Here is a 24727-nt window from a genome sequence, read left to right on the forward strand (position 1 = left end):
GGAACCAACAGGTCAACTTTTGGATTTTATAAATATTCCCTCCTTTTTTTTATTCCATTTATATCCCGCCCTTCTCCGAAGACTCAGGGCGGCTTACAAGCTTAGCAGTAGCCTTCATTCTATGTATATGCCTGCTTGTTAGGGCTTTCACACACACCCCAAGCGGCATTATTACAAAGTCAGCTTATTGCCCCCAACAATCTGGGTCCTCATTTTACCTACCTGGGAAGGATGGAAGGCTGAGTCAACCTTGAGCCTGGTGGGACTCGAACCTGCACTAATTGCAGGCAGCTGTTGGTAACTCTGCTTTGAAATCTCTTTTTATTTCTCCAATTGCAAGATGTGGCATAGTTGTTTAGAAGAGATGGAGCTGTCCACCATGCTTCCATGCTAGAAACGTCAACAATAGGAGGCAGGGAAATACGCAGCTAGTCCTTGACTTGCGACACTTCATTTAGTGACCAAAGTTACACAGGCACCGAGAAACAGTGTCTTAGGACCGTTTTTCACACCAACAACCATTGCAACATCATGGTCATACAGTCAAAATTCAGATGCTTGGCAATTGACTCGTATTTATGACAGATTCAGCATCCCGGGGGTCACGTGATCCCCTTTTGCGACCTTCTGACAGACAAAGTCAGGGGGGAAACCAGATTCCCTTAACAACCGTGTTGTTCACAGCGGCAGTGATTCACTTACTGACTGTGGCAAGGGAGGTCATAAAAGCGGGGGGTGGGTGGACCTGCTGTCTGAGCAACGGACATTTTGAGCTCAGTTGTGGTCATAAATTCAAGCGCTACTTTCGGGTAGAAACTTTGAGCAACTAAGATGATTAAGACTATTAATTATTGTTTTAACCTTGGGCATTTATTTAATCGCTTTTAACTTTTGTATCCTGTTTTCGTATTTATTGCCCTGTACACCGCCCTGAGTCCTTTGGGAGAAGGGCGGTATAAAAATATAATAAATAAATAAATAAATAAAATAAAATAAAGGCCCAGAGGCCAAAACCTATGAAGAACAATTGCAAAAATTGGCTAGGGCCAATTTAGAGAAAAGACAGACTAGGGGAGGGACATGATAAAAGGATTTCAGTATTTGAGGGGCTGCCACAAGGGGTCAACTTATTTAGCAGAGCACGTGAAGGCAGGACAAGAAACAATGTTTGGAAACTGATCAAAGAGAGAAGCAACCTGGAATTAAGGAGAAACTTCCTGACGGTGAGGACAATCAACCAGTGGAACAGCTTGCCTCCAGAAATCGTGGGCGGGCTCCATCACTGGAGGTTTTTTAAGAAGAGGCTGGACATTCACCTGTCCGAGATGGTGCAGGTTCTCCTGCTTGAGCAGGGGGCTGGACTAGAAGACCTCCAAGATCCCTTCCAGCTCTATTTTAACGGATTGATTTGATTGCTAACCCCCTCCCTTGAATCCAGTTGCTTCTCCTGGGGTGGCTGAAGAATCCGTTGCCACTCAGGACTATTTTTGCTGTGATTTTCCCCTTCCTAACTTGGCAGTCCTTAATTTGCTCCCGGTAATGAGCATGATGCTGCTGGGTAAAATATGAGACCAGCTGATATTTTTTTTAAGACAGAAAAACAGGCTGTACTTAAAGGAACAGAAGGCAGAGGCGAGAATTGATGCCAAAAGCATCAGGTTAAAACAAAGCCTCTTCACTCTGGACAGCTCTCACAATGGAGAACCCAGGCGATTTTTTATTAAGTTTGACACTTTATTAAAGATGGGATGTTAACGTGCTAATCAGATGCCACACAGAAAATGGAGGAGCGACGGGTGTTTGATCAGATGTTTATCAGGACTTCATTTTGTTCTTCTTCTGCTTTGCTCATAGAAGACCAGCTTGGTTCATTTTCCTTGTTGTTGTTGTTTTGTGTTGAATTTATTTTTATTTTTTTGAAAAAACAAAATGTCATTCCTTTTGATTCGGCGTGTTGCGTTTTCCATTAGGTGTAATTGTTGGCGAAGTTGTAAGAAAGAGGTAGGAGACCATATAGGTTGCTGAAATGAATTGTTTTTGCTTAAAAATGAGTTAGTTAAGTCTTCGAAAGTAACGAGGCCTTAACTTAAAAACCTTTGTTTAGTCCTTGACTTGCAGTCATTTGTTTAGTGCAGAGGTCTTCAAACCCGGCCCTTTTATGACTCATGGACTTCAACTCCCAGAATTCCTCAGCCAGCCATGCTGGCTGAGGAATTCTGGGAATTGAAGTCCATGAGTCATAAAAGGGCCGAGTTTGAAGACCCCTGGTTTAGTGTATCAAACCATTCGTTTAGTGATTGTTCAAAGTTGCAACCGCGCTGAAAAAAGTGACTCATAAGCCGTTCTTCACACTCACGTTGCAGCATCCCCGTCGTCATGTGGTCAAAATTCAGACGCTTCGCAACTGACTCATATTTATGACGGTCACAAAGTCCCAGGGTCACGTCATCCCCTTTCCCAACCTTCGGATGAGCAAAGTCAGCGGGGAAGCCAGATTCTCTTAGTAACGGCCCTGTTACTAACTGAACAACTGCAGTGAACCACTGAACAACTGTGGCAAGACGAGTCATAAAATAAGGCAAAGCTCACTTAACATCTGTCTCATTTAGCAACGGAAATTTTGGTCTTGAGACTGCAGTCATACGTTGAGGACTACCTGCAGTGGGGCACCAGCTGGCGAAAAAATTCCAGAAGTGGAATTGAACCGCTTTAAATCAAGCAATGTGGCCTCTTTGGGTTTGGAAGTCTAATGGTATGTGGAAAAGAGTCTCTCTCTCTCTCTTAGTCCAACCGACCTCAGAGGATTGTTGTTACGGGGAAAATTGCAATAGCAAAAGCACGTAGACTTATATACCGCTTCACTAGGCTTTACAGCCCTCCCTAAGTGGTTTACAGAGTCAGCATATTTGCCCCCCAACAATCTGGGTCCTCATTTTACCAACCTCAGAAGGATGGAAGGCTGAGTCCACCTTGAGCCCATCAGGATCGAACTCCTGACATTGAGCAGAGTCAGCCTCCTTCCTTCCTTCCTTCCTTCCTTCCTTCCTTCCTTCCTTCCTTCCTTCCTTCCTTCCTTCCTTCCTTCCTTCCTTCCTTCCTTCCTAATAGCACTTAGACTTATATACCGCTTCACTGGGCTTTACAGCCCTCTCTAAGTGGTTTAGAGAGTCAGCGTATTGCCCCCCCAATAATCTGAGTCCTCATTTTATCCACCTCGGAAGGATGGAAGGCTGAGCTAACCTTGAACTGGTCCGGATCGAACTTCTGGCTGTGGGAATGCAGGGTTAGCCTGCAATACTGCATTCTAACCACTGTGCCAGCTCAGGCCATATGAGTCCAGTATTCATTCACACATACTTTTTTCACTCTCAAATAGCAGTATGTTTGCCACCTTAAGTTACTTATAAAGTAATGAAGGCAAAATAAAACTCAGATAGACAGACAGGCAGGCAGGCAGGCCGGCAGGCAGGCAGGCGACTTCTTTGAGGAGATCTTGATTGAATTCCCTGTCCCTCAAACCTCAAGTTCTTCATGTCTGACCTTAACATCTTGCTAGCCATCATTGAGCGATCAGCATGTTAATTGATAATTTACAGCCAGAAAGCTGGTCTGGGATCTCTGCGACTTATTTCTGGCACCTCTTCGGAAGTGCCTATAAAATCTAAACATGTCAGATGAAACAAATGGTTTTGACAGCAGATCAAAGGCATTTTACAGCCAGAGGTATTGGCGCTCTGCTTTAAGGCTATTAAGTAGAAGACACTTATGGTTCACTTGGATGTTGTTGCTTTTTTTTAAAAAAAAAAGGAAAGAAAAGGAACTACTGTTTGTCAAATTGTACCGGTTTTGAGATAATTGCATTTTTTACTCTGGCTTTTATAGTCTGAGGGCTTTGTAAAAACTGGAATGGCAGGTGTTGAAAGATGAAGGCACACCATGTCAGTGGAAATTCCTGCAAGACAAATAAATAAATCACAGAATTATAGAGCTGGGAGGGGTGTTTAAGCCATTGAAACCAACTCTTAAAGCGGGGGTCTTCAAACTTGGCCCTTTTATGGCACGCTGGCTGAGGAATTCTGGGAGTTGAAGTCCACAAGTCATAAAAGGGCCAAGTTTGAAGGCCCCTGTCTTAAATCTAACAAACAAAATGGAATCTGGCTGAGGAATTCTGGGAGTTGAAGTCCACAAGTCATAAAAGGGCCAGGTTTGAAGGCCCCTGTCTTAAATCTAACAAACAAAATGGAAGCTGGCTGAGGAATTCTGGGAGTTGAAGTCCACAAGTCATAAAAGGGCCAAGTTTGAAGGCCCCTGTCTTAAATCTAACAAACAAAATGGAAGCTGGCTGAGGAATTCTGGGAGTTGAAGTCCACAAGTCATAAAAGGGCCAAGTTTGAAGGCCCCTGTCTTAAAGTATCCCAGACCTCTGCTTGAAAATCCCCAATGAAGAGGAACTGTATCATTAGTACCACTCTCGGACAGCTCTTACACTAAGTCAGCATTTTTCAAGCTTGGCAAACTTTAAGATGTGTGGACATCAACTTGGTGGAGCAGTGGGCTAATGCCTCCTTAAGTAACACCAGCTGCCTGCAATTAATGCAGGTTCGAGTCCCACCAGGCTCAAGGTTGACTCAGCCTTCCATCCTTCCGAGGTAGGTAAAATGAGGACCCAGATTGTTGGGGGCAATAAGCTGACTTTGTAATAATGCCGCTTGGGGGGGGGGCGAAAGCCCTAATAAGCAGGCATATACATAGAATGAAGGCTACTGCTAAGCACATTGATTTGTGCTTCTTAGATTGTAAGCCGCCCTGAGTCTTCGGAGAAGGGCGGGATATAAATGGGATTAAAAAAAAAACTCCCAGAATTCCTAGCCAGGATGCTTAAAGTTGCCACAATTGGAAAAAAAAAGGGCAGTGGGTGGTCTTTTACTTAAATCCATTCTTTTGTCTCCTGCATGGTGATCAAGAGAAGACAGATCCTGACCACCTTCTGCATGGTATCTTCTGTATAATGTCTGGGCCACACCCGAGGGACTGTCTTTTTCCAAGAGTCAGAATAACAAGAGTTGGAAGGGACCTTGGAGGTCTTCAGACAAATAGTGGTTTAAGCTGTTCTTGAAAACCTGCAGTGATGGAGCACCCACAACTTCCAGAGGCGAGCCGTTCCACTGATTGATGGTTTCTCACAGTCAGGAAATCCCTCCTTAATTTTAGGTCCATTCTCCATCCATTACTTCTTGTCCCGCCTTCAGGTGCTTTGGAGAATAGGTTGAAACCCACCCACCCCTTCTTTCTGGCAGCCCATCAGATTATTTGCCTTCTCTTGGGAGCAGAGAGATGAGGCTCCGTGGAGCTGAGGGCAGGTCAGTTCTAGATCTCTTGTGGCTACGCAACGATTCTAGGCTAATTCCTCGCTTGAGACTCCTTCCCGGACTGGTTGAGTATTTCCCAACGTCCTGCAACTTAGCCTCTTGTAAGAATTCGCTCTTCTTGTTTTGCAGGGACGGAATGGCGGGAGGCCCAAATTCGGGATCTAAGAAACGTTCTGAAGGACCTTAGAAGTGACATCCCTCTGGTTTTCGTCAGCGGCAATCACGACCTGGGGAATACGCCCACTCCGGAGACGGTCAGCGATTATTGCCAGCAGTGGGGTGATGATTACTTCAGCTTTTGGGTCGGTGGCGTCTTCTTTCTCGTGTTGAATTCCCAGCTATACTTCGACGCCTCTCAGTGCTCAGAATTAAAGGTGGCGCAGGACGCATGGCTGGAGCAGCAGCTGGCCGTGGTGGGAGAAAAGCAATGCCGCCACGCCATGGTCTTTCAGCACATCCCCTTCTTCGTCAGCGAACCTGAAGAGGACCATAACTACTTCAATTTGGAGAAGGCTGTTCGACACGAGCTCCTGGAAAAATTCTGCCAAGCAGGTATGGTTTTGCCCGCGGGATTCGGTTTCTAGACATTTATAGGTAGGCCTTGACCTACCACCACAATTCCTGGCAATCTCCCTCGCTCCGTTTCAGCCTGCTTTCTCTTGTAGCAAGGGAAGCTAAAACCGAGCGAGGGAGAGTGCAGGAGCGTGAGATCGGCGTTTCTCAGCACGTGCCGATTCGTGCTCCTGGCAATCTCCCTTGCTTTCCACTTGCGGAGGTTGGGGCTGGCCATACGGATCACCTTCGGACCATATGACACACCCTCCTTTTTCCTCCCCACTTTGGGGGGGGGAAAAGTGCGTCTTATGGTCCGAAAAATACGGTAAGCGATCTTCAGCTAACTACAGCTCCCTGATACATTTGCAAATAAGCATTAAGATCAATAGCTTTGGGATGCACCAAGATTAAAGCTGTCTTCAGATCTTGTCTTGTTTTTTAAGGCCTTGAAACACAGATCCTTGGTAAAAGGATTTTAAAAAATGGTTAAAGGATATAAAAGTAAATACTAGTAGAAGATTTCCTGTTGCAGAGGAGCGAGAAAGAGATGTGGGGGTCCAGAGATACCAACAATCTTGTATCAGGGATGTTGCTAGGTATCAATTTTGTGGGGCAGATCTAGCCCCGCCCTTTTTTAAATTAATAGTTTGCTTTCAGGAGAAAAGTTTTTTTGTTAGTGGGTCAAGAATACAATCTATCCAGCCGTAGGGGTTTTTGGGTGCAATTTAAAGTGCCAAGGGGTTTCTAAAGTAAATTATGCAGAAAACATTAAAATATTAAATAAAAACTAACACAAACTAATACGGAAAAGAGAGAGAGAAAGGAAGAGGAAGGAAGGAAGGAAGGAAGGAAGGAAGGAAGGAAGGAAGGAAGGAAGGAAGGAAGGAAGGAAGGAAGTTAGTTGCAATTTCTTTTGCAGCAAATAACGAATACAGTTACAAAACTATTTCTTACTCTGTAATTTCAAAAAAAGCTTACTTTTTCCTATTACCATTTTTCCCCTGATCATCAAAACCACAAGGTCAAGGAATGTACATACATGTGACTGGAAACCCCTTTTAGACTTTTTTGCATGAAATGGGGAAAAATGCACCTCTTGAGAATGTTTATCAACCTATCAGTCACTAGCCGGTATTGGTTTATACACTAAACCATTATTAAATAAACTAGAGTTCATCCTATCTGAAGCTGGTCATGATGAATTCTTTCATTCATAATTATCTGTTCTATAGCAGCCTTCTGTTTCAACTGAAGTACTCACTTTTTTTTTCCTTGAAACAACCTGTTTGTATTTATTCTGTTTGAAGTTCCCCATGAAACAAAAAAAATGTTTATTTGTCTGTCTGTTGTTTAATTGGATTTCTTCAACGGCCCATTCATTTTACGCCACAGAGCTAAACTTGAGCTTCAGTAGCTACATCTGGTGTGAAATGCGGAGCTTCCTTTCTCACTTTACAAGTGTCCCTAACAGTTGGGCTAATTAAAAATAAAATTACATCCTTATCATAAATATTTGTCAATTGAAAAATCTGGCACTTTTTAATTTCACCGTTAAGCCATGAAGATGATAGAGCGCTATCCACTTTTGGTCACCACGATGTAAAAAAGATGTCGAGACTCTAGAAAGGGTACAGAGAAGGGCAACAAAGATGATTGGGGGACTGGAGGCTAAAACATATAGGGAACAGTGGCTGGAATTGGGTATGTCTAGTTTAACGAAGAGAAGACTGAGGGGTGACATGATAGCAGCCTTCCAATATCTCAGGGGCTGCCCCAAAGAAGAGGCAGTCAAGCTATTCTCCAAAGCGCCTGAAGGCAGGACAAAAAGCAATGGATGGAAACTAAGCAAGGAGAGAAGCAACCTAGAACTAAGGAGAAACTTCCTGACAGTGAGAACAACTAACCAGTGGAACCACCTGCCTCCAGAAGCGGTGAATGCTCCAACACTGGAAGTTTTTAAGAAGAGACTGGCCAGCCATTTGTCTGAAATGGTATAGGGCTTCCTGCCTGAGCAGGGGGTTGGGCTAGATGACTTCCAAGGTCCCTTCCAACTTCTTCTTCTTCTTCTTCTTCTTCTTCTTCTTCTTCTTCTTCTTCTTCTTCTTCTTCTTCTTCTTCTTCTTCTTCTCCTCCTCCTCCTCCTTCTTCTTCTTCTTCTTCTTCTCCTCCTCCTCCTCCTCCTTCTTTTTCTCCTCCTCTTCCTTCTTCTCCTTCTCCTTCTTCTTCTTCTTCTCCTCCTCTTCCTTCTTCTTCTTCTTCTTCTTCTCCTCCTCTTCCTTCTTCTTCTTCTTCTTCTTCTTCTTCTTCTTCTTCTTCTTCTCCTCCTCCTCCTCCTCCTCCTCCTCATTATTATTATTATTATTATTATTATTATTATTATTATTATTATTATTATTAACTATCCAAAAAATATCATGGTGGTTAAGGAGAGACAAAAAGATGACTGAAGAATCTTATCTTGAAAAGATAATTTTTTTCCTTAGATCAGGGGGTCTTCCAACTTTGCCTTTTTATGACTTGTGGACTTCAACTCCCAGAATTCCTCAGCCAAGCATGCTGGCTGAGGAATTCTGGGAGTTGAAGTCCACAAGTCATAAAAGGGCCAAGATGGAAGACCCCTGTATTAGATGGTTCTTGTAGGAATCCTACCTGAAGTATTTCAGGGCAGCAGATATTTATTTGACATTAATTTAAACCAGCCATTCTCTACCTCAGGGGTGTCCATCCTTGGCAACTTTGAGACTTGTGTGGACTTCAACTCCCAGAATGCCCCAGCGTTGAAGTCCACAGGTCCTAAAGTTGAAGAGCTCTGCTCTACATGGTAACCGATACAGGCAGTCATCAGCTTTATACTGCAGCTGGGCCCAACATTTCTGTTGTTAAGTGAGACATTGGTTAAGTGGATTTTATCCCGTTTTACGACCTTTCTTGCCACTGTTGTTAAGTGAATCAGTGCAGCTGATAAGTTAGTAACCTGGTTGTTAAATGAATCCGGCTCCCCCATTGACTTTGCTTGTCAGAAGGTCGCAAAAAGAGGATCACATGACCCCGGGACAGTGCGACCGTCATAAATAGGAACCCAGTTGCCAAGCGTCTGAATTTTTGATCACGTGGCCGTGTTGGAAAGGTCGCAAAGCATGAAAAATGGTCATGAGTCACCTTTTTTCCCCCAGTGCTGTTGTATCTTTGAATGGTCAGTAAACGAACAGTTGTAAGTCAAGGACTATTTGTATATTTAATTTTATTTTATTTTATTTTATTTTAATTCCATTTATATCCCGCCCTTCTCCGAAGACTCAGGGTGGCTTACAAGCTTAGCAGTAGCCTTCATTCTATGTATATGCCTGCTTATTAGGGCTTTCACACACCCTCCCCCAAGCGGCATTATTACAAAGTCAGCTTATTGCCCCCAACAATCTGGGTCCTCATTTTACCTACCTGGGAAGGATGGAAGGCTGAGTCAACCTTGAGCCTGGTGGGATGCGAACCTGCACTAATTGCAGGCAGCTGGTGTTACTTAAGGAGGTTCCACCAAGGCTCTAGTATCAGCTAAAGGTTCTGGAAATGGACCTCCAACTTATCCAGTTGAAGATGGCTTCTTCTGCTGCTGAAGCTAGGAGCGGGGGGAATCAGAACGTTGTTTCCACTTGAAAATAATAATAATAATCACAGCTTGAATCTTAAAATTGGACAGTGCACAGGAGCCAGTGTCTTGCTTTGACAGGAATTCAAATTAAAACGTCCCCAAATGGCATCTAGCTTTTTTCACTTGAAGCTATCCAGAAAAGGAGAAGTTTTCTAGGCAGTTAATTCCACCGTGGAACGATTTAACATTAAGAAATTTTCCCTGCCAGTCAACTGGGATATTCTTTTTCCATTACTGTATTTAAGGCCCTCGTTCTGTCTCCTGCGTTCTGAGTTGAAGAAGAAGGGATTTCAGGCAAGTCCTTGGCTTCTGACTATAGTTGGGACCAGAATTTTCATCGCTAAGAGAAGTGGCTACTAAGTCCTGGCCTGATTTTACAACCCTTTTGGTCCTGGTTCTTAAGCAGATCGCCGCTGTTAAATGAATCACGTGGTCTTTTAAGTGGCTCCACAGACAGGGCTTATTAGTCGAAAGCCGGCTGGCCAAGTTGCAAATGGCGATCTTGTGATGCAACCGTCGTAACGACACCCGAGTTTCCAACCCACCTGACTTTTGATCACCTGACTCAGGGGTCGGCAACCTCGGCTCTTTTATGACTCGTGGACTTCAACTCCCAGAATTCCTGAGCCAGCTATGCTGGCTCAGGATTTCTGGGAGTTGAAGTCCACGAGTCATAAAAGAGCCGAGGTTGCCGACCCCTGACCTGACTGAAGATGATCCAAGGACTGCTTGTAAGTCACGTTTTCAACACCGTTGTAGCTTCAAACAGTCCCTAAACGAGTGGTTGTCAGTCTAGGACAGGGGTCTTCAAACGTGGCCCTTTGATGACTTGTGGACTTCAACTCCCAGAATTCCTCAGCCAGAATTCTGGGAGTTGAAGTCCACAAGTCATCAAAGGGCCAAGTGTGAAGACCCCTGGTCTAGGACTATGTGTATGGCTTTTTTTCCCCTACAGCAGGGATCCCCAACCCCTCCCCCCCGGTCCGTGGACCAGTACCGGTCCGTGGCATGCCAGCAACCGGTCCGCACAAACAAGCAAAGCCCCCTCCGCGGGATACAGGCAGCACACAAAACCACATCCCCTCCGGTCCGCGGAAAAACCTCTCTCCACGGAACCGGTCCCTGGTGCCCAAAAGGTTGGGGGCCTCTGCCCTACGTGACAGTTGTTCAAACCTTTGGGAAATGTTACCCAATTCAAGAAAAAAGCTAGCCGTAGAAAAGGGTTCACCTCTGCTTTAAGGAAACGTAGGGTGGAAGGCTAATAGCTAACTACAGATAGGCCGCGACTTACAGTTATTCGTGACAGTTCAAAATCACAACAGCACCAAAAAATGGGACTTAACAACCGTTGCAGCATCTCCAGGGTCGCAGGGTCAAAAGTCAGATGCTGGTCAACTAGTTCATATTTATGACGGTGGCCGTGTCCAGGGGCCTCGTGATCTCTTTTTGCAACCTTCTGGCAAGCAAAGTCAATGTGGAAAGCAGATTTCACTCTGGTTGTGAAACGGGGCAAAATTCACTTAAGAAATGTCTCACTTGGTTTCGGGTTCAACTGCGGTGAGAAGTCCTTCAGTGACTCCCATCGATGTGCAATTGGCCAGTGGAAAGGGAAGGGAAAAAAAAAAGAATGGCTGAATTAGAAAAAATCAAAGATAAGCTGATTTCTTTTCCCCAACCCATTTTATACAAGCCAAGCCAGTCTGTCAACAATAGCAAGAACGTGAGTTTTAATGTGTAGGACCCAAAACAGCAGTGGCTTGAGTTGGCTTGACCCCCCAACTTGGCAGTCCTTCGGTTCCCAGTTGATTCTTTCACCATTGGGTGGTGTCACTCCTGCCCAACACTCAAGATTGCATTTGCTGTTGCAAACATTTCCATAACAGAGAATTGTGTAGTAAATCTGCCAAATGTGCAAGATAACAATCCACACTGGAATGCATGAGAAGGCTGCTAACATAAATTCTGGAAAAGAAGATGAAGCTATAAACCAATCCGCTATTAAAGCAGAATGCTAAAGAAGGCACCCACCTAACAACAGCAAAGACAACATTGAAAATACATACCAATTCAGAATCTAAATTGTCTATGGAGATTCTCAGTCCTCCAGGTCACAGTTATCCCAAAGATGCTTTTTTCACGTGGCAACGGGACTTTCTTGTTCTTCTTCGAAGACATTTGGCTTCTCCTCCAAGAAGCTTCTTCAGCTCTGACTTGGATGGTGGGGAATGGAAGGATTTATGCCCCTTGCAGACAGCTGTTCATTGGCATTCTTTTAGCAAGTCATTAAAAGTTGCCAATTTTCTTGCAGAAGTTTCATTAGCAAACTAGGTAACATCAGTAGCATTGATGATGTTACCTAGTTTGGTAATGAAACATCTGCAAGGAAACCACCAAGCTCAGAGAGCACCAAGGACCCACAGTTCTCCTCTTCCTCCTCCTCCTCCTCCTCCTCCTCCTCCTGCAACACACATTCCATTCCAATAATAATAATAATAATAATAATAATAATAATAATAATAATAATAATAATAATAAGAAGAAGAAGAAGAAGAAGAAGAAGAAGAAGAAGAAGAAGAAGAAGAAGAAGAAGAAGAAGAAGAAGAAGAAGTTGGAAGGGACCTTGGAGGTCATCTAGTCCAACCCCCTGCTCAGGCAGGAAACCCTATACCATTTCAGGCAAATGGCTGTCCAGTCTCTTCTTAAAAACTTCCAGTGTTGGAGCATTCACCACTTCTGGAGGCAGGTTGTTCCACTGGTTAATTGTTCTAACTGTCAGGAAATTTCTCCTTAGTTCTAGGTTGCTTCTCTCCTTGACTAGTTTCCATCCGTTGCTTCTTGTCCTGCTTTCAGGTGCTCTGGAGAACAGCCTGGCTCCCTCTTCCTTGTGGCAGCCCCTGAGATATTGGAACACTGCTATCATGTCACCCCTCACCCTTCTCTTCGTTAAACTACACATACCCAATTCCAGCAACCGTTCCCTATATGTTTTAGCCTCCAGTCCCCCAATCATCTCTGTTGCTCTTCTCTGTACTCTTTCTAACATTGATGTTACCTACTTTGCTCATGAAACATCTGCAAGGAAACCACCAAGCTGACGAAACACCAAGGCCCCACAGTTCAACCCTGAGCTACAAATATTCTCTTGTATTGATCTTCTGTTATTGATGGACAACCTTGGTCAGGAGAGCAACTGAATGACTGAACAAAAGCCATCATGACTTAATACGATACGCGGTCTAGACCCCTAGCTGTTCTTTCCTCTCTAGATTGCCTTTAGGATTCCGACTTCTTCTCCTTGTCAGGAATATCGACAAAGCCCCAACAGTTGAGGTACATCCAACTCCAGTGCAACCTTTGTGATGGAACTCATAGCACATCACAAAGAGTGTAACTCTCAAACACACACACACACACACACACACACACAGGCTCCAAAACAGATTCCAAAATACAACCTAAGAACTGGCTATCTCCTTCACAAGGGACAGTGACAGACGGCTCCCGGATGCCTTGAGCAGAAGATATTTCACAGGTCATAACGCAGAACCGATTCGTTGCTAATCAGATGACGAAAATGCAACTTACTGGTTGTTCCAGATAGCGGCTTCTCGCCTATTCCCTGCTGTGTTTTCTTCATTAAAAGTTTCTTTTGAGGTGTGTCAGACCAGAATGTTAAAATGCTCCGGAAGTTCTGCCAAGGATTTTGATTAAAAACAACAACATAAAAAGCCGACTCAGCTTGAAAACCTCAGCCCCCGAGTCAGAAAACCAGCTTTTTTTTTTTTTGAAGTTTATGGCAGTGAATTATAGATACGATGACTAGCCTGGACAGATTAACTTGATGAAGCCGTGTTCAGTGAAAGAACTTTGGAGAGATCTGAAAACTAGGTTGGGTGAGCCGGTGTTTGTTGTGTATGTGGGTTGCTTTTCAATTACTCACGGCACCTTCCTTAAAGAGGCAAATCTGAAAATCCAGCAGAAAGCTGCAGAATTAAAACAGGCGGCAGGTCGCAAAGCCCCAAGAGGATATGGTGTCATGTCATTCCTGCTGCTAAAAAAAAAATTCACCTTCCTTTCCTCGAAAGGAAGAATACCAAATGAAATAATCATCAAAGAAGGGACAATTCTTTTTTTTATTAAAGAGTTTTAAAACAAAATTTTACAATACATATCCCCAGTGCTTTTTTTGTAAAAGAAAAAGGTGCCAGAACTCACACGTGTCATACAACCCGCCTTGCCTACCCTACAAGGTTCTATCCAAAAAAGGTGCCGGAACTCCGTTCTGAGCGTTCTATGACAAAAAAAGCCCTGCATATCCCCAAAACCCACCCCCCCTTCCCCCCCACTTCCCAAAGCTGAATACAGGGTTATAGATATAATCATCATATTCTAACTAACATTATCCATTATAAAATTAACCAAATTCATAATGTGCTTTAACTCCCCTTTAACATAGATACATTCATATGATTAAAAACATAATAATAATAACTTAAAGAAAAATATAATCAATACTAATACTAAAATTAATAACAAAATCCCTCTAAAATCTACTCATAAGCTAAGTGGAACTTTTTAGTCCCATATTTGTTCTGAATATAATCTGTCCATCTTCTCCAAACTGAAATATATCTTTCTTGTGAGTGATCCTTCAAATAAGCAGAAATCTTAGACATTTCTGCAAGATTCGATACCTTAAATACCCATTCTTCTATAGTAGGCAAACTATCCTTCTTCCAACATTGTCCCACCAGTAACCGTGCTGCTGTTATCAAGTTCAACATCAGATTGATTTCTTCAACATCACAATCTACAACAATACCCAATAAAAACAATTGTGGAGAAAACTTGTATCTTTCTCTTAAAAATCTTTTGAATGTTCCACCAAATTTTATTCCAAAAAGCTTTTATATTTCTACAAGTCCACCACATATGAAAATAGGTGGCTTCTAAACTACCGCATCTCCAGCATTTAGACTGTAGGTTAGGATACATGTTAGACAACTTCTTGGGATCCAAATGCCAAAGAAGGACAATTCTTATCTTCTGTCTTTGGGAAGGAGAATATCTGACCCCTGCGTAATTCGGAAGGACCTAACTTCAGCCTTAGGGCTTGTCTCACAACCTCTCCAGAAGTTCTACCTTTTGGTGTATTTATGGGGAGGGAATTCTGATGTTTCCCCCCCCCCCAGGGAATACTTGCCATAAGAGTGCAGTTGGCATTGAAATTTATTTTATTTTTTATTTTAATCCCATTTATATCCCGCCCTTCTCCGAAGACTCAGGGCAGCTTACAATTTAAGCACAAACCAATGTGCTTAGCAATAGCCTTCATTCTATGTATATGCCTGCTTATTAGGGCTTTCACACACACCCCAAGCAGCATTATTACAAAGTCAGCTTATTGCCCCCAACAATCTGGGTCCTCATTTTACCTACCTGGGAAGGATGGAAGGCTGAGTCAACCTTGAGCCTGGTGGGACTCGAACCTGCACTAATTGCAGGCAGCTGTGTTACTTAAGGAGGCATTAGCCCACTGCTCCACCAAGGCTCCTATTTAAAAAATCAAATCAAATGTAATTTATGCCCTAGCTAAGCTCACTTTGGGGGTTGTGATCTCTGCCCTTTTGAAATCTGAGTGCAGCCTTCAGCTAGAAGAACTGAGACCCATGGTTCTCCAAAAAAAAAAAGAAAAAAGAAAGGTAAATGGGATTAAATGTTGCAGGAAGTGCTTGCCAGATCAAACATCGGGATGTTTATTTTACAGCTTTAGATTAACCACAGACTGTCCTCCTTTTCTAGCCTAAAAAAGTGCAAGTCGGCAAGAGACGACTTGACGGCCCTTGAGAGGAAATGGATATGCTTCCCATATGAGGCAACCATTTCCTAATCCGTTAGGCGATTCTCAACCTTGGCAGCTTTATGATGGGTGGACTTCAACTCCCAGAATTCCCCAGCCAGCTGATGCTAAAGCTAATGCTGGTTGGGGAATGGGGGGAATTGTAGTCCACGCATTTTAATGTTGCCAAGGTTGAGAAACACTGAGCTAGACCGTTCTACTCCCCCTAATCCAGGGGTCTTCAAACTTGGACCTTTTATGACTTGTGGACTTCAACTCCCAGAATTCCTCAGCCAGCATCATAAAAGGGCCAAGTTTGAAGACCCCTGCCTAACCCAACTATTGTTCTTCCCTTTCATTCAGTGGCTACTGAGCATGCTCAGACCCTCTTGACTGATTGGCTTGAACCTGGCTTGCCCCTTTCAGAAGTTTGCTTTTAAAGATTAGTTGAATGAATGAACCTTTATTGTCAAAGTCCAACCATGTATACATTGAGATTGGCTGAGCCTCCCTTGGTGCCCCCACCCCCAACTTACAGTGACACAAACCCTCCATCTTATTACACCATGTGAGCTAATTGCACAACACACCAGCCTCGCAAGTCAATCATGCATAAAGTTTATAAAATTATATCCCGTTCAAAAGCCTAACAGCCCATGGATAAAAGCTGTATGGCTGGCTTATACTCCTATATCTCCTACCCCGATGGTAGGAGACTAAAGAGATACCGACCAGGGTGTGAGTCGTCCCTGAGAATTTCCCTCACTCTTCCAAGTTGGTAGAGTATTGCAACTTCAGAATACTCCGGGCCTCCAAGATCTCCTCCATGCCCTCTTTACTGAAGTTCATCAATCATCTTAGAAGCCCTGAGATTCCTTCAGAATTCCCAGGCACTCAAAATCTCTCCCATGCCCTCTTTACTGAGGTTCATCACCTTATAAGCCCTGAGATGACTTTGGGTGGAAAAGCTACCAGCACGTAGTGATTACCTTTTTATAACAGTGAAGGAATCCCCAGAAGGAGGAGGAATTTGCATAGTGCAGCACAACAGGAAACACACCACAGTTCATTACCTTGCTTGCTACAGCTTCCATGGGCTTCTTTAGCAGCCCAGACTATTGTGAATGGTCTTTCTGGTCTGATCCATCGTGGGTTGAAAATGATTAGAAAGAAAATCAACTTGGAGGAGATGACTGTCTCCGATGAACCGGGACCAAAGGAGAAGCTTGGTGAATGGAAGAAAACGTTGAATGGGCATCTGCTCCAATACTTTGGCTGAAATTGTTGGATCATCTTTGCAAAGAACATTGATGTTCTCCACCCTTTCTTTATGTGTCCTGGTTTTCTACTTCCTGCTATCATTCATCACTGTATACTAATGTGGCACATTTGTGTAGAGGATCTTGTAGATGTCTAGTTTAATGAAGAGAAGGACTAGGGGTGGCATGGTAGCAGTGTTCCAATATCTCAGGGGCTGCCACAAAGAAGAGGGGGGTCAACCTGTTCTCCAAAGCGCCTGAAGGCAGGACAAGAGACAATGAATGGAAATTAATCTAGGAGGGAAGCAACCTGGAACTAAGGAGGAATTTCCTGACAATGAGAACAATTAATCAGTGGAAGGACTTGCCTCCAGAAGCTATGAATGCTCCAACACTGGAAGTCTTTAAGAAGAGACTGGACAGCCACTTGTCTGAAAGGGTATAGGGTTTCCTGCCTGAGCAGGGGGTTAGACTAGAAGACCTCTAAGGTCCCTTACAATATTTTTATTATTAGTATCTTTTATTAATTAAATGGAACGCGGTGGCTCAGTGGGTTAGGATGCTGAGCTTGTCGATCAGAAGATCGGCAGTTTGGCGGGTTGAATCCCGAGTGCCGCGTAGCAGAGTGAGTGCCTGTTACTCATCCCAGCTTCTGCCAACCTAGCAGTTCGAAAGCGCGTAAAAATGCAAGTAGAAAAATAGGGAACACTATGGTGGGAAGGTAACAGCGCTCCGTGCGCCTTTGGCGTCTAGTCATGCCGGCCACATGACCACGGAGACGTCCTCGGACAAGCGCTGGCTCTTCGGCTATGAAACGGAGATGAGCACCGGCCCCTAGAGTCGGAAACGACTAGCACGTGTGTGCGGGGGAACCTTTACCTTTACCCTATTCATTAAACATGAACCTCAGTCAACTGAACACTCAAATTGACTGGCACTAAGGGTTGACACAGATTGCTGCCAGCATCCTAGGTATCAACCAGGTACCTCCTTAAAATGTAAGATGTTCCGAGTAGCACAATTTTTTGTAGCATTGCTGGAGTTATTGCAGGAAGCTGCAGTTTTGTTGTTGTTGTTATATCTTCTAAGCTACAAATCTCCCAATTTAAGATTGTGAGCTTGATGTCCTCCATGTTTTGGACTTCTCCTAGCCATTGGCCAAGCAAACCAGAATTAATGGGAGTGAAAATCCAAAAGATTTGGGGTGAGTCCCCAAAAGCAAGCTAGGGGATCGTGTTACCCTCAAAGCTTTGGAATTGGGAGGCAAACCGATTCAGAGCGTTGTTGTCATTTTTCTCTTTAATCCCTCCCCTGTAGAGAATTCATTGTACTTTCCATTAATCTGGAATCCGGGGCACATTAGCACCAATTGGCTGTCAAAAAAGGGTTCCTGTTTTAAATTGCGTGCCATGTTTTATTAGCGTCCTTAAATGAAACACACAGGATTACCCTCTGAAAGACACTTGCAAAACCTATTTCTGATGGACTGTGTATTTGCACTTCCGACGACAAATGCAACGAAGGGAATCATTTTATCTGTAAACCAGTCTCTTAAAATGAAATTCTAGACTCTAAAGAGTTAGAAAAAGAGGAAGTTTAAAAATTAAGACCTTGTCATCTCGGTCTCTTGTCTCCAAGGGACCTCCCCCAGTCCCAGGAAATGTGGTTTCTTTGGCGGTGGCTGCTGGTATATGGAATACTTCTAGTTGGGTACGTTGGTTTAGGTACCTAATTTAAAGACCACTGAGTTCATTCCTTGTCCTAAGGGATCTTTAGCTTCAATCCTAGTTTGTGGCATCAGGGTTAATGAGAGGAACCAAGCGTCTGTTAAGATTCTCAGTCCTCCAGGTGATGGTTGCCTCCAAAACGCTTTTCAAATGGCAACTGGACTTTCTTCATTTTTTTCCCTTGAAAATGTTTCGCTTCTCATCCAAGAAGCTTCTTCAGTTCTAACTAGAATTCAGCTCAGTTAGAACTGAAGAAGTTTCTTGGATGAGAAGCTAATGCCTCCTTAAGTAACACCAGCTGCCTGCAATTAGTGCAGGTTCGAGTCCCACCAGGCTCAAGGTTGACTCAGCCTTCCATCCTTCCCAGGTAGGTAAAATGAGGACCCAGATTGTTGGGGGCAATTAAGCTGACTTTGTAATAATGCCGCTGGGGTGTGTGTGAAAGCCCTAATAAGCAGGCATATACATAGAATGAAGGCTACTGCTAAGCTTGTAAGCCGCCCTGAGTCTTCGGAGAAGGGCGGGATATAAATGGAATTAAAATAAAATAAAATAAAAAATAAAAACCCAAAAGCACCTTTGGGGGGGAGAAGCTAAGCCAAAATAAAACATTTAGCTGCCTCTCGAGGGTGGTTTAATGAACGCTGCCGAAAGTTGGGCGAGATATTTCGTGTCCTTTCCAACCCCAGAATCCTGGGATTTCGTAATTATTTTGTGGTATTGCAATATTTTTATACTGCCATGTGGTACATCGTGCTGGTGGTGTTTAAAGGGATTGTGGAAATGAACACATTCAAGGCAATCCTAATCAAATGTAATTTTTTTAAAAAATAAATAAATTGGGGCAACATTGTAGATCTTCCCAGTCTTCCTTTTATCTGCAAAATGGGAAGATATCCTGAACCCCACGTTGGCTATGTTTTATTTTTATTTTTTTTATTTTAATTCCATTTATATCCCGCCCTTCTCCGAAGACTCAGGGTGGCTTACAAGCTTAGCAGTAGCCTTCATTCTATGTATAGGCCTGCTTATTAGGGCTTTCACACACACCCCAAGCGGCATTATTACAAAGTCAGCTTATTGCCCCCAACAATCTGGGTCCTCATTTTACCTACCTGGGAAGGATGGAAGGCTGAGTCAACCTTGAGCCTGGTGGGACTCGAACCTGCCCTAATTGCAGGCAGTTCACAATGTTAGATGGAGGAAGATTTTTGGTGAGTTCTTCAAGGCTCACAAGGAATTTCTCTGAACATTTTGTCTGAACAGTAACAGTGCTGTGAGGTGGTTTGGGCTAAAAGAGAAACCAACTGGCTGAAAGTTATCCAATAACTTCTCTGATGAAGCAAGAATTTGAATCCCATCTCAGATAACAACACCACGACTGCTGCCCTGTACTGGCTCTTACGTAAAAAAGGCATGGGAAAATGTCTTTATGTTCACCCCCATAATATCAGTTCATCGAAACTTTAAACGATGAACAAGTCGTGGAAAATTCCTTTTCCCTCCTCTAATGGAAATCCTTTCGAATAAAAATCCTCATCAAACAACCTTGGAAGTTGGGTGGGACTCAAAGTCATCATCTTGGACCATCTAAGAATTTTTAAAAAAAAATAAATTGGGAAACCATGCCCATTCTGGAATTCTTTTCAGTTTGAGCCCAAATAATGGTTTGGATTGGTTTGTTTTCCAACAGGCATTAAAACAGTATTTTCTGGACACCTTCACAAAAATGCGGGAGGAACATACAAAGATCTCAACATGGTCACTTCATCGGCCATCGGATGCCAGCTAGGAGATGACAGCCACGGAGTGCGGCTGGTGGGGGTCACTGCGGAAAAGATCGTCCATCGATATTACAGTCTGAGCGAGCTGAGTAACCATCCGAAAATCGAAAAAGAGTTTATGGCGTTGATAAAACCAAATTAGTTCTAGGTTCTGAATAGCATTTTTATTTCTGCTCCCGTGATTTATTTTTTTAAAAACATAGCTCTGATTTCCCTTTACTCATCCTGTTATTTGCTAAGGAAACACCTCACAACTGAAAAGAACACAGGTATGCAAACTCTGAATACTTTCTCCTAGCCGTGGAAAGATCTCGACTTTCATGACTGACACAGTGACACCCCCCTAGAATTTGTAATCAAGACAAGAAAATACGGGGAATGTCCTGTTCTTAGAGAACAAACAGCACTTTTTTCTTTTTTTTTTTTAGCATGCAAAGGCATTTGTGTATAAGCGAGATATTCTGTCTCTAGCAAACCAACAAGGCTGGAACAGGCTATGATATCATGGGGACTGTAAAAATAAATGAGTCTCTGCTATTTCAGAGCAGATGGCGGGCATCATTATGCCCCTTATATAATAGATCGAATTAAATTCACATTTTCTCTGCCCAATTTTTGCTGACTTACAGACTTCCATCACAGCTAGGGTTTATCAAATGATGCCACATACCAATTTTGTGCCTTTTACCGTGCTCTGCACTCTTCCGTAAATATACATGTAGGCAGGGTCAGGAAGGGCTAAATAAGTGGCAGTTGAGAAGACGCCATCAATTTACCTTCACCTAATTCACATTTAATGGATTGTGAACGGGGTGGAATAACTGAATTGGTGGGTGGGTGGGTGGTTTCCTGGAAGAGTGACATTATGGCAATTGCATTTTGCGATTAAAATGGCACCCATTGGTTGGCCGGTTTGTTCACTGAAAAAAATAGGGGGGGGGGATTTTGTAACTGCTCCCCCCTAAAAGCTGTGAATAATTATGGTCCACCCAAAGTGTAGCAGTATTAAATCCTGACTTGCTAACACTATGTCAGATTAGACCATCTAGCGCAGATGGAGGACCTGTAACTTCCCAGCGTTTGTTGTTCTGACTCCTGACATCCATCACTATTGTCCATTGTTGGCCGGAGCTGCTGAGAGTTGTGCTTCAGCAACAGTTTGAAGGTCCTCACCCCAAATCCCCCCTCTGATTGAATGGCTAACCATAGTGACACCCATTTGATTGTTTGAAGCATTCATCGCACAATCGGGCTTGTCAATCTTCAGATCTTAACAGGAGGAGTAAATAATAAGTATTTTATTCCAGTCCCAATGAAATACAGTTTCCTCATCTCTCCTGTTTGTTGATTGCTTTTCACCTTCATGTCCAAGGAAGCTCAAGTGGGACTTCATATTAACAATGCAGAGCAGGCTGGGGTCCTACAGTGTGTCTGAATAGGACACACACCCAAGCACCTGCCAATACTGGAAATAAATCCCTTACACAACTTGTCCAGGGTAAGCCCGAGAGAGCCACGGTCAATCATTTAAATCTGAATCATTAAACATCCGTTAATGGATGTTTCCTGAAGGAAGACAGTTGTCACAGTGAGAGAAATCTGTAAATGGGGTGGAAAAATCTGATTATGTTCTTTGCAAAATGCTAGCCTCCAGAGATTCCACCACCGATCTCTTCCCATAAGCTGTGAACAATGGGGGCCATTCTCTCTTCAGGGGCCTTAACCCTGGACAGAAGCCCGCCATTTTCATTCACGCACAGTTCTTGGATGTCTTACCATCTGAAGGTGGCTTTTCCTAAACTCGGGGTTCTCCAGATCTATTAGAGTTAAATTTCAGAGGACTTTAGGGCTGGAAGATCCGGTCCAAAATGCTTAATGGGCATCAGATTGAAGAAAGTTGGCAAAATCCAAGCTTCCCGATTGTATTGTATTACAAGGATCTTTGTAAAGGAGGTCAACATTTCTATGAGCAGGGAAATCCAGTCCCAGGGTCCAACTGATCTACATTCAGTGCTCTTTTGTGATCCCTTCAAATACACTCTGACTAATCCTTAAATGTACACATATTGAGGGTGATTAACAGCACTATGAATCAACCTCACAATAGCAAAACCCCAAAACACACACAGTGCCTTTGGCTTTCCCTGAACAATTATCAGTGGGGTCCCTTGATGCCCTCTGAGCTTAGCTGTTTTCTTGCAGACATTTCATGACCCAGCTAGGACACCTCCTCCGTGCTAGAAGGGAATGGGGTTTGCCCTTGTAGCACTGATGAGGCTACCTAGTCTGCTAATCCCAAAGGGGCTTTTTCACCTTTGTTTTTCCTCGAAGACGTCTCACTTCTCATCTTTCTTCCGTTCTGACTTCAGAAGAAGCTTCTTGGATGAGAAGCTTCTTCTGAAGTCAGAACGGAAGAAGCTTCTTGGATGAGAAGCGAAATGTCTTCAAGGAAGAGCAAAGAAAGTCCAGTTGCCTTTTGACAACTGGGAATGACTGGGAATCTCCATGACTAGGAATCTCCATATAGGCATTGAGTTTGGCAATGAAACATCTGCAAGAAAGCCACCAAGCTCAGAGAGCATCAAGGACCCCATAGTTCCGAGCTACCAATATTCTCTCAGTGGGAGAATCAGCAGCCAACCAATTTACCTGTTCACAACTTGAGCCAAGAAATAGTGAGGGTCATCGTTTCATGAGTCCAGCTGGGATTCTACAAGTCATCCCCAAGCACATTGCAGATACATAGTTGATGGGATTCTGCTCCCTAAGGAAAAAAAACACACATTATGATTAGATGCTGTTTCTGCTTGGCCTTTAGTTCTTAGAAACATTTATTTTTCTGCCCAGTTCTCCTTTCCACAGGACTGTAGAGAACTGAGCAAAATATTTGTAAACTGGTGGGTTTTTTTACAATCAGTTTGTAGGGATTCCTTGATTTCATTTTAATTTGAAGGGGCGCCCTGAAAAACCAGCCAGAGCTGTTGTTTTTATTTGTTTCCGCAGTTTAATGAGTCTGCAGCGTTCCAATTTCATGTAATGCTATGTGTGTGCATGGTGATGCACGTGAAAGGAATAATGTGTTGGCTGGATACCACCTCTGCTTGTACTTCCAAAGACATAAGTGCTTTGCATCAGTAAATTTTCACACACAAAATATGGAGAAATGTCATCCTTTAGACCTCCCTGTGTGCAATATGAATCCAGCTAAATTCCAAAAGACCCTTTTTCCTAAATCATAGGTCAAAGTTCACTTGACTTTCAGTTAGCGTAGAGGTGATGAAAGATAGTGTGTCCTTCCTTTACTGTTTCGTTCTTTTTTAAAAAAATATCCCTTTCCTACAGCTTGTAACAGTCTTTGTTGGGTGAAAAATTAAATGCTGTTAACAGCTATATTGCCAAGGGCAAGTGTGATGCTCTGTGATATAGATGGTGTAAAAATTGAGTAAATGTTTGTTTCTGCTTAAGTTGTAAAGGAGTTCTCTCACACATGCATACACCATCCCTCCCCTCCCTCCATTAATTCTGTTTTTTTTACAAGCATTTATACATTGCCGGATGGAAATAAGACCCCTTGCAATTGTTCACGTAGCTCACCTTTAAATCTGTTGGACCCATGGAAATCAATAAACATATGAGTGAAAATTCTCCTGCCTGGACCATTTTTCTATCTAAAACAGTAAAAACTAAACTATTTCCATATGCACCTTCTATTTTAAAGCGTATTAACGCATATTTGCAGGAAAAGGAAATTGGCGAAAATTATTTTCCATTAGAAAGGAAATTGCTTTGGGCTGTAACTCCAGGTTTTCTGCTTATTACAAAGGGCTCTGTATGCTAGGAAAAATGCAGTGATTTCATATCAAGATGTCTTCGGTGCCAGGCCTTTTACTGAGAAGAGCCTGGAAGGAGAGCAGAAGCATTGGACTTGAAATAAATAAATTGAAATAAATAAATAAATAAATAAATAAATAAATAAATAAATAAATAAATAAATAAATAAATAAATAAATAAATAAATTCACAGCAGGGCGTGCAACACTTCGGACGAGTGCACAGAACTTTGCTTTGCCAAGCTAATATTTTGCTTTCTGTACAAAACTACAGGTATTCTCTTTCTTTGCCTGATCCTAGAGATGAGGCAGTTTCTGTTTTGGTCCTCAATTATCTGTCTACCTACCTACCATCTATCTATCTATCTATCTATCTATCCATCCTATCAATATCTATCATCTATATCATTCATGTCATCTGTCATCTATCTATCTGTCTATCTATCTATCTATATCTATCTATCTATCCATCCTATCAATATCTATCATCTATATCATTCATGTCATCTGTCATCTATCTATCTATCTATCTATCTATCTATCTATCTATCTATCTATCTCTATTTATCTCTCTCTGTCTATCTATCTGTCTGTCTATCTATCTATCTATCTATCTATCTATCTATCTATCTATCTATCTATCCTATCAATATCTCATCTATCAGCTATCATCCATATCATCTGTCATCTATATCTATCTATATCTGCCTGCCTGCCT

At 42.9% G+C, this 24727-nt stretch overlaps 1 protein-coding gene and 1 long non-coding RNA gene across 2 annotated transcripts in view; one reads left to right on the top strand and one right to left on the bottom strand.

Moving 5' to 3' along the window:
- Positions 1-24353, top strand: part of CPPED1 (calcineurin like phosphoesterase domain containing 1) — a 36619-nt gene extending 12266 nt beyond the window's left edge. Inside the window, exons 3-4 of the mRNA XM_083372849.1 lie at positions 5499-5921; positions 20089-24353. Coding sequence (XP_083228975.1) covers positions 5499-5921; positions 20089-20321 — 656 coding nt within the window. The 3' untranslated portion in view covers positions 20322-24353. The remainder of the gene's footprint in view (positions 1-5498; positions 5922-20088) is intronic.
- LOC310646432 lies at positions 11754-15234 on the bottom strand. Its single transcript, XR_014493687.1, has 3 exons — positions 15173-15234; positions 13156-13261; positions 11754-11780 (listed from the first exon to the last, which is right to left on the bottom strand). It is a non-coding gene; the product is annotated as an uncharacterized lncRNA (long non-coding RNA).
- Positions 24354-24727: the final 374 nt, after the last annotated feature.

The sequence above is a fragment of the Vipera ursinii genome, assembly GCF_947247035.1.
Source record: "Vipera ursinii genome assembly, chromosome: 13".
NCBI lineage: Eukaryota > Metazoa > Chordata > Lepidosauria > Squamata > Viperidae > Vipera > Vipera ursinii.